The sequence below is a fragment of the Gallinula chloropus genome (genome assembly GCF_964237585.1).
Source record: "Gallinula chloropus genome assembly, chromosome: 1".
Classification (NCBI taxonomy): domain Eukaryota; kingdom Metazoa; phylum Chordata; class Aves; order Gruiformes; family Rallidae; genus Gallinula; species Gallinula chloropus.
This window is the reverse complement of record NC_140085.1, coordinates 147,090,205-147,106,154: the sequence shown is the minus strand read 5'-3', so window position 1 is coordinate 147,106,154 and position 15,950 is coordinate 147,090,205. Positions and strand designations below refer to the sequence as shown.

Here is a 15,950-nt window from a genome sequence, read left to right as displayed (position 1 = left end):
AGGGAGAATTTGGGGGCTGTGACAGCTAAGTAGAAGGACCTGCCTCCCCACCTTCACATAGACTGTATAATATTGCATGCCATGGGACCTAGCCCATAGATGGCTGGGATGGGAGTGCTGGTTTTACCACACCGTTGGGGCTTTTTGGCTGGGGGGTCTGTAGTGTTAGAGGTGCTAAAGAAGAAAGATTTTTTCCCCAGAGTAGGATTTGGGCATTTGTAATGAGCATTAAGTCTGTAAGTCTCAGGTGTGTTCCCATTTCCACCAGAACAGGTAAGCCTCTGTAGCCCAGGGATGCCTCTGTATGTGGTAAACTCTGCTCATTTTCTTAGCTCACCTTTCAGTTCACTGACCGTACACTTCAACACAAAGGTGTGCTGAAAATTAGCTGTTACCACTTAGAACCTAACCTGTCATGTCACTGTCTTTTCTCCCCCAAGCATCGTTGTCCAGCGTGAACAAAAATTTAAGTGGACTGTCAGAAATTGTGGTTATTTATGAGCAACCTAATCTGAAATCCCAATATGTGGGTTGGATGGAACAAGGCAGGAAAGGCAAGGAGCTAAACTAGATAGCCCAGCGTGCCTTTTAGATTGATTCTGGAGGACATTGATCCACAGATCACTAAGAACTAAAGCTCTACCACTGCTAAGTGCTTTGTTAACTGATTTGCAGGGAAGTCAATGATACTGCTTAAAATTTAGCCATTGAACGATACCTGCAGTGATGTGGCCATCTTTACCATTCTTACAGAAATTATAAGAGAGTCCCAAGTTTTGTTCTTGACAGTTTCTCTTTCTGATGAATAACAACTGCCTCTACTAACTTTAAGGTTAGCTGGGTAACGTGGCAGTGGGATGACACACACTCTGGTTAAGGCTTGTACTTTCCACCAGAGCCTGTTCTCCTAAGACATTGGTGGTACGGCTTTGGAAACCGGCTCCAGGCTTGGCTCTGGGTGCAGGAGAGAAGTCACTTTACTGTCTGTTTCTGGACGTGGTTGGCTATTGCACAGGTTTCCACCATCCATCTTCTGATTCAGCTGGATAACGGTTACCTTGGAGTGGCAGGTGGGCTCTCCATCAGTGGAAGAAGGAGATTGGCAGTGGAAAAGCTGACGAAAGCATTTGTAAAACTGAAACAACAAACAATTCTAGACATAGTTGTTAAGCAGGCTACAACTCAGAGCATCTCTATAACAGCTTGAAGGCAAGGAAATATGGTTCATTAAGCTCATACTTTTTGCTCAAACAGGGATTAAATATTTTTTTCTGTATTTCCTGCTGCTTTGAGTTCACTTAGAGTTGTGGACTTTCCCTTTGAAATTGATATGCTTCACTTTTCCAAGACTCTACAGAGTGTAAAGCTGTAGAACAATCTAAAGCATTTTCAGAACCTTTCATTTATGATAAAAGAAGATTTAATCACAGCAGTAATTGGTTTTCAGTTACTTCACACATTAGGCAGGGAAAAAATCATTTTGATAATCTAATGATACACAGCAGGGAGAACATAAGGTTCTTTTCATTAGCAAGCCGTTGAAATCTCTGTGTTCCCAAACTGCAAACTAAACTTCAGAAAATGGCTTTGCTTAATTAACGAACCAAAATAATTTTTATGCTAATTCATTTCACTGGTGAGATCTACTCAAAACACCTTTGATGCTTTATGATTCCAAAGCTGTCAAACAGAAGAAACCCCAACAATTACATCAGTTCTCATTTGTAAGTGCAAAGTGAGCAGAATTATACAGCTGCCTCCTCTGAGAGCTGACAGTGACATTCAGCAGATAGGGAAACCAGTAATGCAACAAGTGCTTCAATATGTTTTCTATATGTTTTCATTTTTTGTAGTGAAATCTTAAAGAAAACACCATAAAACCCAACTTATATCCAAGGCTGACTTTATAATTTTCCTTTCCTGTGGCTATATAGAACAGAAAAGGCTCCTAGAAGCTGTGATTGATGTGAAACCATTGCAGGTTGGACACTGCAGTTGATCAATATTTGATATTAGTCCCTTACGAAAATGTGCCACCTCAACAGTAAGGTTTCACTCATTTTCAAGATGTAAAGACCCTCTCTTAGTATGGATTAATCATATGAGGAGCGGCTGAGGGAGCTGGGGCTGTTTAGCCTGGAGAAGAGGAGGCTGAGGGGAGACCTTATCACCACCCACAACTGCCTGAAGGGAGGTTGTAGAGAGGTGGGCGATGGTCTCTTCAGCCAGGTGACAGAAGATAGAACAAGGGGAAATGGCACAAAGCTGCACCAGGGCAGGTTTAGATTGGATATTAGAAAGATTTTTTTTACTGAAAGAGTTGGTCAGGGCCTGGAACAGGCTGCCCAGGGAGGGGGTTGAGTCACCATCCCTGGATGTGTTCAAAAAAAGGGTAGATGAGGTACTTGGGGATATGGTTTAGCATAGGATGGGAATGGTTGGACTCGATGATCTTCAAAGGTCTCTTACAACCTTGTGATTCTGTGATTCTGAGATTTACAATTGTGCTGTAGGAAAACAAAGTTTGTGTAAGCCTACCTGTCTTCTGCCTGAATCTGTCCTGGTCTAGTTTTGATCTTGATCATGGTACATAACATGGGATTAGGAGAGTCACAGCATCTTTGGGCTGCACCCAAGGTCAAAGCAAATCTTTGTGTGGCTTTAAACAGGAAATTAATTTCCAGATGGCCTTACGTAGACACTACTGACAATGCTGATGATGATAGTCTGCCATTGACATGTGGCAGGAGGAAATGGGTTGACATTTTGTGGATTCCTCCTTGCTGTGTAGATGATCAGAGGATTTTCCTCATGACAGTACTGCTCTAAGAAGAAATTCCAACTTCCTCGGCCTCCCTCCCTGAGACTTCACAAAATCATCATAAGCTGTGGACTTTTGTGACACCACTAGACAGCTGATGTTTCTTTACATGCCCTTCTGCATGTAGTTAGGCTGCCTTCTTGGTCATTTCGTCCTTCCTAGAGAGAAATAAGTGGGTGGAAAAAGTGGAATCATCTCGATTCCAGACCAAGAAAGGCCAAGAAACTTTGTAATAGGGTGGAGATGTTTCATTGATACCCTAATATTGCCAGCAATCTAAATGAACTATCCAAAAGCTGTCAGGGGAAGAAACATGGGTGATGTAGTGGCCCATCTTTCTACTCTTGTTTCCCCTTGCAATGACATGCAAAAAAGAAAAGGGAGATCAGTCAGATTCTTCATAGCCTTGAGTTTATATGTATATATTTGCAAAACACAGATCTCCTCAGAGATTTTTTTATCTCTCCTGTACACGGCAGGTCAGAGTTTAGCTGTACAAGTGGTGGAAGTATCAAGAAGAGCTCCTTAAAAACTAGATAACTGTTCTGTGTTTATGTATGTGTTTTGTATTCTGCAAGTGCATGTAAAGACCTGGTCTGTCTTCCTAAATAGCTTAAGGAATTGATAATAGGCAAGAAAACAAAGAAGAGTGATTAGCTGACTCAAAAAAAATGTAGCGTGTGGCTAAATTCTTATGTGGGTTGTTTTGTGGTCAGGGCAGGGCAAATGGAAGAGGTGGGAGAGAGCAGTCTTCTCACTCAAGGAGGTCGATGGTGGTATGCAAGATAGGCTTTCTACTCCCTCCTCATGATTGTTGTCCTACCTCGTCAACTCTACAGGGACTGCAGTCTTTCAGGGACAAGTGAAAGCTGTTCTAATAAAAGGAACTATTACTTCACATGGATATTACTTTATTTTGATATTAGGAAAAATTCTTCACCAAATGTGTGGTGAAGCATTGAAACAGGCTGTACAGGGACATTGGTGGAGTTGCCATCCCTGGGGGTGTTTAAAAAATGGGTAGATAAGGTGATTCAGGAGATGGTTTAGCGGTTATGGTGATGTAGGGCTGACAGTTGGACTTGATGATCTTTTCCAACTTTAATGATTCTATGATTCACGTAGGGATTTCACTGAAGTAATACAACAAAGGAAAGCACGAAAGAAAACCAGACAGCATGACTACTGGGAAGTTTCTGTGAGAAAGGGGAAATCTGGGTTTCACTTTTGTTTCCACTTCCTGCTCTAGGTATCCTCATCATGATGTCCATGTGTAACGAAGTGCACGTGTACGAATACATCCCTTCAGTTCGACAGACCGACCTATGTCACTACCATGAACTCTACTATGATGCAGCGTGTACCTTAGGGGCCTACCACCCACTGCTCTACGAGAAGCTCTTGGTGCAGAGGATGAACAAAGGTTTGCAGGATGATCTGTATCGGAAGGGGAAAGTCATTTTGCCAGGGTTCAAAGCTGTCAAGTGCCCCGAACGGAACAATTTCCCACACTTGTAGGGGAGAGTCCTTCAGAAGCAATGTGCAATAAGGTACTACTGTCGTACTATAAACAAGAAGAAAATACTTGAAAAACGTATCTTAGACCAATCTAGTCTTGAGTCTATAAATTGTAATTAAGTAGCAGGCATGAAAAATACTTCTTTTCTGAGCCTGAGTATTTATTACTGCTTTGCAAATAGTTAAAGGAGAAAAAAAACAAAGGCTTCGCTTATGAAAGGTGCAAAGGACATACTTAGGCAGAAATATAATGTGTTGTTGTGGGTGTGACTGTCAGAATTTGTCAGTGGTCTCTGATGCCACATATGCTAGACTGTAACTTTTCTTTTGATGAACTTATTTAACTGTCAAACTGTCAAACCTGGCATTGTGAAACATCCTCTATTGTTCGTGTGCAGAGCGGCCAGTAGAACAATGCAGTGTTTCTCGTGGCTCCGTGGGATTTTCACGCTCTCCAGGAATGAAGTAATCGCTAGTCCGAGCTGTGCAGTCACTGGCTAGAGCAGGCTTTAGTTCCCATTGCTACACAGGCTCAGTTACAGGCTGCTGACTGTGCAGGGGGCCTTACAGTGGCTATGAAGTCAGCACAGGTGGAGATGGATGCACTCGCAGCTAACCAGTTAAACTACTGGAGGTACTTTTGATGCCAGACCCCCATCTCACCCTGACTGCATAGGGCAGAAGGAAAGAGAAGTGTCTCATTTCTTTAGAGTGCAACAAACACCTTTGTAACCCATTTGGGGAAAAAAAAAAAAAAAAAAAACAACCCAAACTCTCCCTGGGAGATTTATCAAGAGGGCGCGAGATGGAAATGGTGCCTCTCCCTGGTCTGCACAGATAAAGAAGGTGCAGAGAAAGCCAAGGCAGGCTGTGTGTGCAGCACTCACACATCATGCTGGATGCAAGTGGAGAAGGAGCTCAGCTTCCTGAAGCAAAGATAGCATACAGGATTACAGGCATCATTAGTTAGGTGTTTCACTGGGATCAGATCAAACTCAATTATTCACAAGGTACTGCTGTTAAGGAAGTACAGGGACTTTCCTGTCAAAAGAAGGTATCAGCATTTTTTATTTAATGTTTGAAAGACTATACCCCAGAGAAGCTGTAATACCTGCAACAAACCTAACTATGGGTTGCATACGGAGATAATTTGAGATTTTCCTTCATTACACACAATGAGAATATTCTCTATGGCATTTCTAAAAATCTGCCTGTTTGCTAACATATTTAAAGCGTTATTTTTCATGGCGAGACTTGAGTTTCAGATTTTCCAAGTGGCAGGAGGTTAACGTTTTGGGGTTTTGTTCTCCACACAACTGCTCCCTTTCTCTTAGGGTAAGTTCAGGAGAAACTCATCTACACAAAACAGCTATTGCCTACTTGTGTCCATTCAGTAAGAAGGCAGCCAACCCAAAGAAGCATTGGAAAGAATAGCTGAGTGACTGTGACAGAGAGCATTTTTTTGTGTTTTGTCTTAAGCAACAGAAAGGCAACTGAGGAGTGTTCACAATGTTAGTGACTATCTCCTCTTCAATAGTAATGTGAGTATAAGCACAGAATCATTTTTCTCTCACTCTGCTCTTTGGGTCTGATGATATTACTTCCTCAGAAGTGAAGAATATGTGTCTCACATAGGACTTCACCTTCTTCTCCTATGTAGTCTCTTAATTTGGTCTTTATGATCCTCTTAAGATAACTTTTGTTGACAGAAAGTACATCCAGATGATCTGAAAACTGTACTTCTGTTTTGTGTGCATAACCATGTCCTTAAATCATTTTGGTACATGTCAAAATGAATAGATTTTACTCATGTTAGCCTTAGACTCTGGATATATCGTGTACTGATTTGTTTTTAATGTTATATACGGTGGCAGTTGTATTCTTAAAAGTTATAACACTGTTGTTTAATTTTGTGGAGAACAGATAACCTACATAGAACTAATCTGTGTTTGGTATCCTGTTGACAAAGCATATAAGGTTTGAACAGTGCAGTCAAGCTTGTCTCTCTTTCCTTTATGTTGAGTTAGCTACCACGTGTTTGTAAAGGAAGAGAGTTGATTAGCTTCCTACAACTAGAGAATATGCTACTTTTCCATAAGATGGAAATTCTCAAGTTCTGAGAAGAGAAGAAAAAAAAAAAGCAAATAACTTTCACTGGTCTGCAACCACTAACCTTTAACTTTGATTTTCACTAAGAAGAAGAATACTAACTGCATTACGTAACCACCCACAGCAGGATTATGTTGTATTATTCCCATAATTTGTCAGAATAATCAACATAGCTGTTGTACTGAACAAGGCAAACGCTGAAGTTCCACGTAACAAGTACTGAGCATACCTACTTAATATATTGTTTAAATAACAACACAGAACCAGGTCTGAGATCTTATAAAAAGAACTGTATATCTTTAATTGACTGGACTGTGCACATTCAAGCCTTCCTAGAAGAATTTTTTGCTTTGCTGTATCCTGATTTGTACAGCAGCCAGTGCTCCTTCCATAAGGGCAGATGTGGGTTCTGTAGCACCATCACCTCAGAAGATAACGCTGAGCTGTGAGACTTGCTTTCTCACAGAAGAAGACTGACTTGTGGTGCCTGTCACCTTGAAAAAAAAATCAGGATCCCTGGCGGGGCTTCCTGACACTGGTTTCCACTGTGATGTTTCACTGCTCTGCCTGTTCAAACACCTCGTGGCTGCTTAAAGCAATTTTGCTCCCCTTACCTTGTCTTGTCCTCCTTCAGTTTTTGGCTCAAGTGCAAGTGTGCATGATCTGAGGGCTCATCTCCACTTGCTGTGAGAAGGGAAGGGGCAGAAACAATCAGGGAACACAAAGGACCTGCAGAGGTGCTTCCCTCACTGTTGCTTACACTCGGTGGCACTGGCGTTGGCGGCTTCTCTAAGAGCCCACAAACTATTTTTGCATTTATGGGCATTTCCTCATCCCTTCCAAGGGCAGAGAGGTCTTTACAAAGGATCACATTCAGTAAATTTATAACAAGTGAGCATGTGGTAACACGGAGCCATGTGTCTTTTAGTAGTAATAGCAACGCTGAGTTTAGATACATATATCAGACTGTCTGAAAGGAAATCCATTTTCTTATCCAGGTTGGAAAAAAAAGACACAGGCATGGTTTTGTAGCTCTCCCCTGTGGCTGTCGCAGCCTAGCAGAGTCCAGTGGCACCACAGATGAGAGGTTTGCTCAAATCCAGCTCTTAAGGTGCATTGTCAGCCAAGCAAATGCCTCTGCTAGTGGAGCTCTGAGCTCCATTCACACTTGATGCAGTGATGCAGGTTTTAAATTTATGGAGTTTTGCTAACAAGTAAGAGCAAGCTGCCTTCCAAAGCTGTTGAGCCTCATTTCTGTGCCCTGGTGCTGTGGACAGAAGTTCCACTTAGCTGGAACAAAGCCGAAACACAGCAGCAGCTTAAAGAAATGTGCTGAGTTTATGCTGAATTTCTTCATGCTCTTTTTTCCACTGTGAATTCTGTAGCTTTGCTGACTTCGGGTGCTCTCTCATTTTATGCATTCAGCCTTTGGATGGTTAAATCAAGGTATTCTTTGTTTATTCAAGTGAGAAAAAAAGGAAAAAGGAAGATTTTGGTTCAAGAATGAGGCTTTTCTCAGAAAAAAAATTAATCGTTCCATTCCTCTGTAGCTCTAAAGCTTACCTGAGCATAAACTCACAGCTCAGGCAGTCCTTGGATTAAACTACTACATCTTCTTTTTCTACCTTGCTGTGCAGTTTTATGCTGTTTAAACTCTGGTAAAGCCAGTGAAATTACAATGATACAAGAAGCATGTACCTTTGGAGAGGGAGGGGAGTGATTTACACTCTCTAAATCTACACTCTCTCTGTACAAATTCAGCTAAATCATCACACATCTCTGGTCAGGACACTTTCTGTGGTAAAAACATCCAAATTCTGAACTTGTTGCTGTAGATTTCTTGCCAGAGTCAGACAAACCAAGGGAGGTTTTTTTTCCTTAAATGAAGACAAGTGTCTACATTCTTTCTCATTTCTTTTTTCTTCAGCATTTTTAGGGATGGGAAATGCCATTTGGACAGTGACACAGATGTACCGTGAAAGGAATATTAAATGCATTGACTGCAAAAATAAGTGGCTACTATTTTTCCCTTCATGCTCTCTAAAGTTGATGAATATTGAATAAATTAAATTGCTTTTTGAAGTAGGTAATTCAGAAGACTGTCATTAGGAAGCGTGTGAATCTTTCCCTGGAGCTATCCTCTCACACACAAGGAGGATACCTGATTTAACTGTTTGAAATATAAAGTAGCCCATGTCTGGGCATACCTGCATCACTGAATGAATTTTGACACTGCAAATTTTTTCTCTCTGGCGTAGTGATCAGATTCAGTTTTGGTTTTGAAATAAGAGTTGTGTGTAAAAGCCTTATATTTATCCATATCATCTCATCACTCTTATAATATGTAGTCATTGGAACTATTCAAATATAGACTGTGTACTTTTTTAATGGCTTTGAGAATTATTTTGTATGATGATTTTTTTAAATCAATGTGTACTCTAATAACAAAGCTTAAGATTTTACAGGAGTCACATTTTTAAGCAGTGTTTGTATACATTTTAACACTTTTTATATTTTCTATTATGATTTTGTATATTTTTATGTATGCACAGTGTACAGATTTTTTCCTGTAAATAAAACATTTGTTTTCATTTGTTTGGGAGTCCTGGTCTTTTCATACCGCCTTGAGTGATAACCCTGAGGCGCAGATGGCATGTAACAGGGAAGGTGCTTGCTGGTTCTCAACAACATCTCAAATGGAAACAGACAGATAGGCTGACAGGCAGCTTTCACAGGAAACTATAGAAAAGAGGCAAATATTGTAAAGCCAGATTTATTCTAAAACTAGCGTGTTTAGCCAACTAGGTGCTCTAGGTTTCCCCCACGAGAATATACCATACTGCTCTAGCTTTGGCAGTAAGTCTCTGGGGAGAGTCAAGCTTTGTAAGGGGATGATGCTCTGGTGACTTGATGCTCCACTTAAAATGTTGGTAAACTTCAGCTAACGGCTGTGCCACCCATTCAAGGAATTTAGCATCAGGTCTTAGAGAATAAGAACAGACTTTTTTATTAATTATTAACTACAATGAGAAATGACTTACCAAAGGGAAAGCATAGCTTCAGCCTGTGATGAAATACCCTATCATTAAACCACTACAAGTCTTTGAACGACGCAGTGACTGGGGTTGGGCCAGTGGAGGTGATAGTCACTGTTTTCATCCCTGGGAGTCACCGGGACTCCATGCAGACAATAAAGCTAGTTACACATTAGTGGAATGCTGAGAGTGGGATTGCTATCACAGAAACTCCTGGCAGCCAGTAATCACATCGCACATCCTGAGTATTACACCACCTCCTGGCAGGCAGTGTTGAGGGGGTGATATATGTTGATTGCTACATGAGTAACACCTTGCAGAAAACTCAGAACAAGCAGCTACACAGGGGCATGAACTGAATGATGGAATGCATGAATGAAGCAACTAATTGATGCTTTTCAAATCCATCAACTTTGCTTTTCTCTTGGTTTTTTTTCATTTAAAAAGCCAAACAAAATATGATCATTGTATTTCATCAGACAAAATTCTCAGTAAACTTCAGTGTCTTCAACATTCTGAATACCAACCAGTATCCCAGTAGGAGGTTGAAACCCATTAACTATATTGTCTTGTGTACAGAGAATACCTTGCTGTACCTCCTATGCTTTAGCAGTGACAGCTGTAAGAGATGTGACATTACCTTTCTGATAGTATCTCAGGGAACCTTGGAGGCAACCCATTTTCAGGATTCATTCCCAAAATCGGACTGCCCCTTTCTCAGTAATGCTTCTCTGAAGGAGGCACCTTTTATATTTTTGTTAATAGAAGTCAGCTGTTTCACTTGAGCAGCTCTGAGGGGCATAGTTCTCTGACAGGCTGAACTTCATAGAGGCATTTTGTTCTCTTTATCTGCATTAGTAGATTGCCTGTTGTGATCTGGTTGAAAGACTTGTCTCAGGACGATGGCTCCAATTTGGTGTCTTGACTGCAGCATGAAGCTGTTAAAGGACAGCTTGACAAGCAAGACATGAGCCAGTCTTTTGCAATAGTCACACCAGCCATCTTCTGCAGGAAACTCCACCAGTAACAGCTTACTATGGGACTGCTTCATCCATCAGTGCAGTCCACTAACACTTGTGATTTAGTGGGACTCTATTCTAGCTCTCCGAGCATCTTGAGCTTTCCATCATTAGTGGATAATTTGATTGTTTCATCAGAATAGCATGGATTTTGTGGCACCCCGAAACCTACCAATGCCCACTCCATACATATATCTTTCCTTAATATTTATATTCTACTTCCGTACAGGGGTAAGTTACTCCACATAGAGGACATCAAAGAAATTACCACACTTTTCTGGAAGTACAGCCTAACCAACCCCTAGACTTCATGCCTTGATACCCAAGGCAAGTTACAAGTGTAAGCCTTGTTATTTCCTTTTTCTAAAAACATGCTAATGTTCAAGTAAATGCTTATTAAGTTTGACAAATTCTAACTGAATGTATTAAAGTGACAGGGAACCAACTGTAACACAGTTCTGTTGTGGGGGTTTTCCTGGGGGCAGAGTAGCCTCCAGAGAACTAACAGCACAAGTCAGTTGTGACAGATCACAGCCATTGCTGGTGGGATTGATGGATTCTTAAAAATGATGAAAGGAAAGAAAGAGCTCCATGGGAAGGAATGATAAAGCACAGCAAGGGAGGAGATATACCATACCAGATGCAAAGGCAGAACTGCTGCTTTTTCCTAGCAGTCACTTAATTGTTTTTTGTCTTATTTTTTGTCTGTACATTTGGAGAGAAACCCAACTCACCTGTTGGTACTCATCTTAGTGCTGTCAGGTTAATATGGTGGGATGTGATCTTCAGATGAAGAACTAAGGTAGAGTTATGAACAGTAATAGACTTCTGCCGAGGCTCAGCTTCCTTGTGAACACATGAATCCCATAAATTAAACTGAGAAAAGACTGATGTCAGCAGAGTTGTGGGCTTACATTGCTACACTGAGCATCCTCCTCTATGTGCTCTTTGTCATCTGCATGATAAATGAAATAAGAAAACCCATTTCCTCTGGTGACCTGTTTCTTTGCATAGACAAGTATGTCAAATACCCTCTTGGTTACAGGATGCTGGCAGATAAGGGATAGCTACTGTAACAATGACTCCTTATATGCTAGTGAGAGGACTCCAGAAATACCAAGGGGTTCAGGAGGGCAGGCAATGTACATCCCAGCTGCCTTGATATTATGGAAGCAGCCAGAAGGGAACACTAGGCTGTGTCAATTGCTGTTAATTGTCTCGATCAGAGACACTTATCTGTCTGCAGCTGAGCTTCCCAATTAAAATATTTTGCTGCTCACCTTCTAAACAGTGGGGGGTTTCCACCCTCAGTCCTTATGTACGCAGTGTACTGGTTGCATGTTTCACACCTGCTGCTGTGTGCAGGTGTGTCTCCTGTGCAGTTGAGGTCCTTGGGGAGGGGGGGAATGGAAATTGTTGGGGGGCTTCTGAATTGTTTTCTGTAAAGTTAGAAAACTTTGTCTTTTAAGCATTGTTTAGTCATTCTTACAGCAATTCAAGGTAACATAAAAGGAACATGCCTTGAGAAGCTAGAGTTCATGACTGTTGAGTTGTCCAATGTTTTGTAGACTCGGAGGCATTCCTGATACAAAGTATCTACACCTTAGATTAAACCAGGGATTGTAGGGAGAATTTTTAGAGAGTTACAGGAAGAAACATGAGATATGTCTCTTGTGCAAGCTAGAAGTGCCTGAAGTCTATCCCTAGTCCCAGCGTTACTGACCTGGAGGCACGCGAGCCAGGAGGCTCATCTAAGGCACAATATCCTCAGCACAAGGAGGACAGATGTATGGGAAGATGACCAGGAAGGAAAGGTGAGAAAAGTTTGGTTCTGTGACTGTTTCTGAGCCTGGGGTTTTTTTTCTGAAAGGGACAGAAGGATTTGCTGAAGCTTTCTACTGGATCAAGCAAAATCATTTTTCTTACCTAGCAATATTCCTCTCTGGAGACATTGGGTTCTTTTTCAGTTACTTTTCTGTGCTTGTTTTCTTCTAAAAAAATAAATTATAAGCTATATAATGGACCTAATTTAGACTTTACAAATGCATGGGGCTGAATGTAGCTCTCAGGCCGTTAGGCATTTTAATGAGCAGCTGGAGCATCCCAAGAACAGGAGAGATGACAATAAAGCAAATCAATAAGCTGTTACCAAAATAATACTAACAAAGTAGTTCCATGGTAGAAGAGCATTATTATTTTCCTGGATACAGGATCATTTAAAAGTACTCCTGTGTGATTTAGTCTAGGTGATCCTGCTCTGGCAGGGGGGTTGGACTAGATGATCTTTCAAGGTCCCTTCCAACTCCTAATGTTCTGTGATTCTGTGATAGTCATCTTAGCTCCTCATAAAATGTGTTCTTATATAAAGTAAACAAGGTGAGAGATCAAAGCTGGTGGTATCATAAACTAGGAATAGTTATTTTGTTAGAGGAAATGATAAACTTATTTACCCATACTTCAATGTAACCAGCATGGCTGCTGAATTTCAAAGGAGCTGGTTGTACATATGAAAGCACAGTATTAACAACACTACTATGACTGTAATTCACATTGGTTTGAGATAGCACTGTTGCTTTCAATGGGGTTTATCACTGCAGGGGCAAAAACAACAACCCAAGCAACTAATTGTCATATTTATTTTGCACATGCTCTTCCCTGGCCTTAAATAGAGCTATTAAATCCCTTAGAGTATACAAAAGGGGTGTCATATGTGAAATTAATTCCTCCTTCATAAGAGAAACTTAAGAAGAGTTTCCTAAAGCAAGGTGAGGAAGAAAAACAGACAAAGAACTTCAGTGGATAGAAACATAATAGATCCTGCCTTTATTTCCTATTCCCATTTCATTAAGTCAGAAATGTTTAGGGCTTTGCAGTGTGATTGATGAATCCTGACTGACAGAGGCAGCAGCAAATTTGCCAGTCCCTACAGTAACATTTTACTTCCTGAGGAGAAATGAAGGGTCTATTACTACTGTAATATGGGATGAATGATTCCAGATCATTTTGAAATAACTCCCCTTTTTGCTGAAAGTTCAAAGTATAACAACAAGAAGTATTTTGACACTTGAAAAATGTGTTTATTTAGTCATAGTCAATATGCTGTTCTGCCTACTCAGTTTCTTTCTCTATTTTCAGTTTTTCATCCGTGTACTCTGGATCAGCCCAGAAGGATTAAAAGAAGACTCCATCTGACTGTGATGGCTTTATGCTGACATATTCCTGCCCCAATTCTGCTATGACTAAAGTACATTAAAAATACTTGAGGAAATGTGATCTTACTGTGTTTTGGGTTGGTTTTGGGCTTTTTTCTGTGAGTTATGAGCTCCCTATCCTTGGCTATGCATGTAATGCAAGTTGAGGGAATACAGTTCTTCCAGATCTTTACAGAGTTTCACTTAGACCAAGAACACTGCTTAATGAAATCCAAAGCCTTATTAGCATAAGGTTATCTCTATAGAAAAATACCACTAGCTATGGCTGTTGTGAATCAATCAAGGTCTTTTTGGCCATCGTCTTCTACTCTGCTATCACATACACACACTCAAAAACTTTAGCAGCTCTTGGGCATTTTATCTACTGAGGAAAACCAATGTCACTCCAGTCTTCAAAAATGGGCAAGAAGGAGGACCCAGGAAACCACAAGCCAGTCATCTTCACCTCAAACCCTGGAAAGGTGATGGAACAGCTCATTCTAGATGTCATCTCTAAGCATATGGAGGAAAAAAGAATGTAATTAAGAGTGGTCAACATGGATTCACGATGGGGAAGTCATGCCTGACTGATCTGATTGCCTTCTATAAGGGCATGATTGTCTACTTCAATTTAAGTAAGGCTTTTGGCTGTGTCTCCCATAACAGTCTCCTAGGCAAGCTTAGAAAGTGTGAGTTGGATGAGTGGACAGTGAAGTGGGTTGAGACTGGCTGAATGGCAGAACCCAGCAGGTTGTGATTAGCAGTGCAGATCAGAGTCTAGTTGGAGGCCTGTAGCAAGTGGTGTGCCCCAACAACCGGTATTGAGCTTAATCTTGTTCAACATATTCATCAATGACCTGGGCAAGGGGACAGAGCGTACCCTAAGCGAGCTTGCTGATGACACAAAACTGGGAGGAGTGGCTGACACACCGGAAGACTGAGATGCCATTCAGTGAGACCTGGACAGGCTGGAGAGCTGGGTGGAGAGGAACCAAATGAAGTTCATCATGGGCAAGTGTAGCATCCTGCACCTGGGAAGGAATAACCTGCTTTAGGTGATACTGCTTTAGCATGGGGATTGGACTATATGATCTCCAGAGGTCCCTTCCAACAGCTACCCTTCTGTGATTCTGTAATTCTGGGATTTTGTGGGTTTTTTCTCTGGCTAAAACAGAAGTTCTTACAAGCCCTCCCTTCCCCCAGATTCCCAGGCCACCTGTCCTATAGCTTCAGCTTCTGTTTTCCAAAACGATCTTTCCATCAGTTGCTATGAGTGACATATTGCAGGTACTCTGATATGGGAATGCTGGAAGAACCTTTAAATTATCAGATGTACATCCTGATGCTGGATGAGGGCTCTTGTTACACAGCTCACATTTTTTTTCAGTCAGAGAGCTACAGTATGGTGAGGGATGGGAACCATCAATTTTTTCTATCTTTATCTCAGTTTGCATCCAATTAGGTATGGATTTTATCCACGACAGAATTTGAAATTGTCAAAGGTGGTTTAATTTGTGACTGTGTTTTGGTTGCAGCGGCTTGGTTTTATGTGTAAGTAGTGCAATGATTGGATTGAGAAATCAGAATTTCTTCTACAATTTCTTCCTTATATCATACAAAACTGAAACAAATTATCAAAAAATTCCAGAGAAAACCTTGGACTGTTCAAATGTGCAATTACAGGAAGATGCCTTCAGGGAATTATAGTTCAGCTTCATTCTGCCTGTTCGCTAGATCAGTGAGCTGGGCTACACTCCACTTCATGTTGTCCCCTAGTTGAGCCACCGCTGTTCCTGCGGTGGTGCATGAGGGATGCAGTCTGGAGCTTCATCTGTGTCAGTGAAAGACAACATTTCTCATTGAAGATACATTTTACAGGAATCTAGGTGTAAAGGTTTGGGCATGGAGAGCTGGCCTGAAATGGGACCTTTTGTCCTTATCTTTTTGATATTGAAAGTAAAATTGACAAAATTTTGCAGAAGCCACATTTTTCACCAAGAAGACCACCAAGAAAATACTTTAATAAGAATTTTCCCAACAAGCTACAAGTTGCCTGTTTTTATTTTTTTGTTTTAAAACTCGTGTAGAAATCCCTTGATTTTGACGTTGGTCATCACTGAGAAAGAAGACAGTGAGAGTGAAAAGGAAGACAAGTTATATACATTTTTTAATAAACTTTGAGTTCTACTTGTAGTGTGTTCCTATTGTCCTAAAGCCAGCATGCACAGCTCTGGGTGAGTTGTAAGGTCTTGAATAT

General features: G+C 41.0%; 2 protein-coding genes across 3 annotated transcripts in view; one reads left to right on the top strand and one right to left on the bottom strand.

Annotated features, from left to right (window-relative positions):
• ST6GAL2 (ST6 beta-galactoside alpha-2,6-sialyltransferase 2) overlaps positions 1-4,339 on the top strand; it is a gene marked incomplete at both ends in the record, with an annotated part of 52,403 nt that extends 48,064 nt beyond the window's left edge. For both annotated transcript variants that reach the window (XM_084277252.1, XM_084277253.1), the window contains one exon: positions 4,071-4,339. In XM_084277252.1, coding sequence (XP_084133378.1) covers positions 4,071-4,339 — 269 coding nt within the window. The remainder of the gene's footprint in view (positions 1-4,070) is intronic.
• LOC311202667 (pinopsin-like) overlaps positions 908-15,950 on the bottom strand; it is a gene marked incomplete at both ends in the record, with an annotated part of 88,960 nt that continues 73,917 nt past the window's right edge. The window contains one exon of the mRNA XM_084277274.1: positions 908-1,135. Within this exon, the coding sequence (XP_084133400.1) occupies positions 908-1,135 (228 nt within the window). The remainder of the gene's footprint in view (positions 1,136-15,950) is intronic.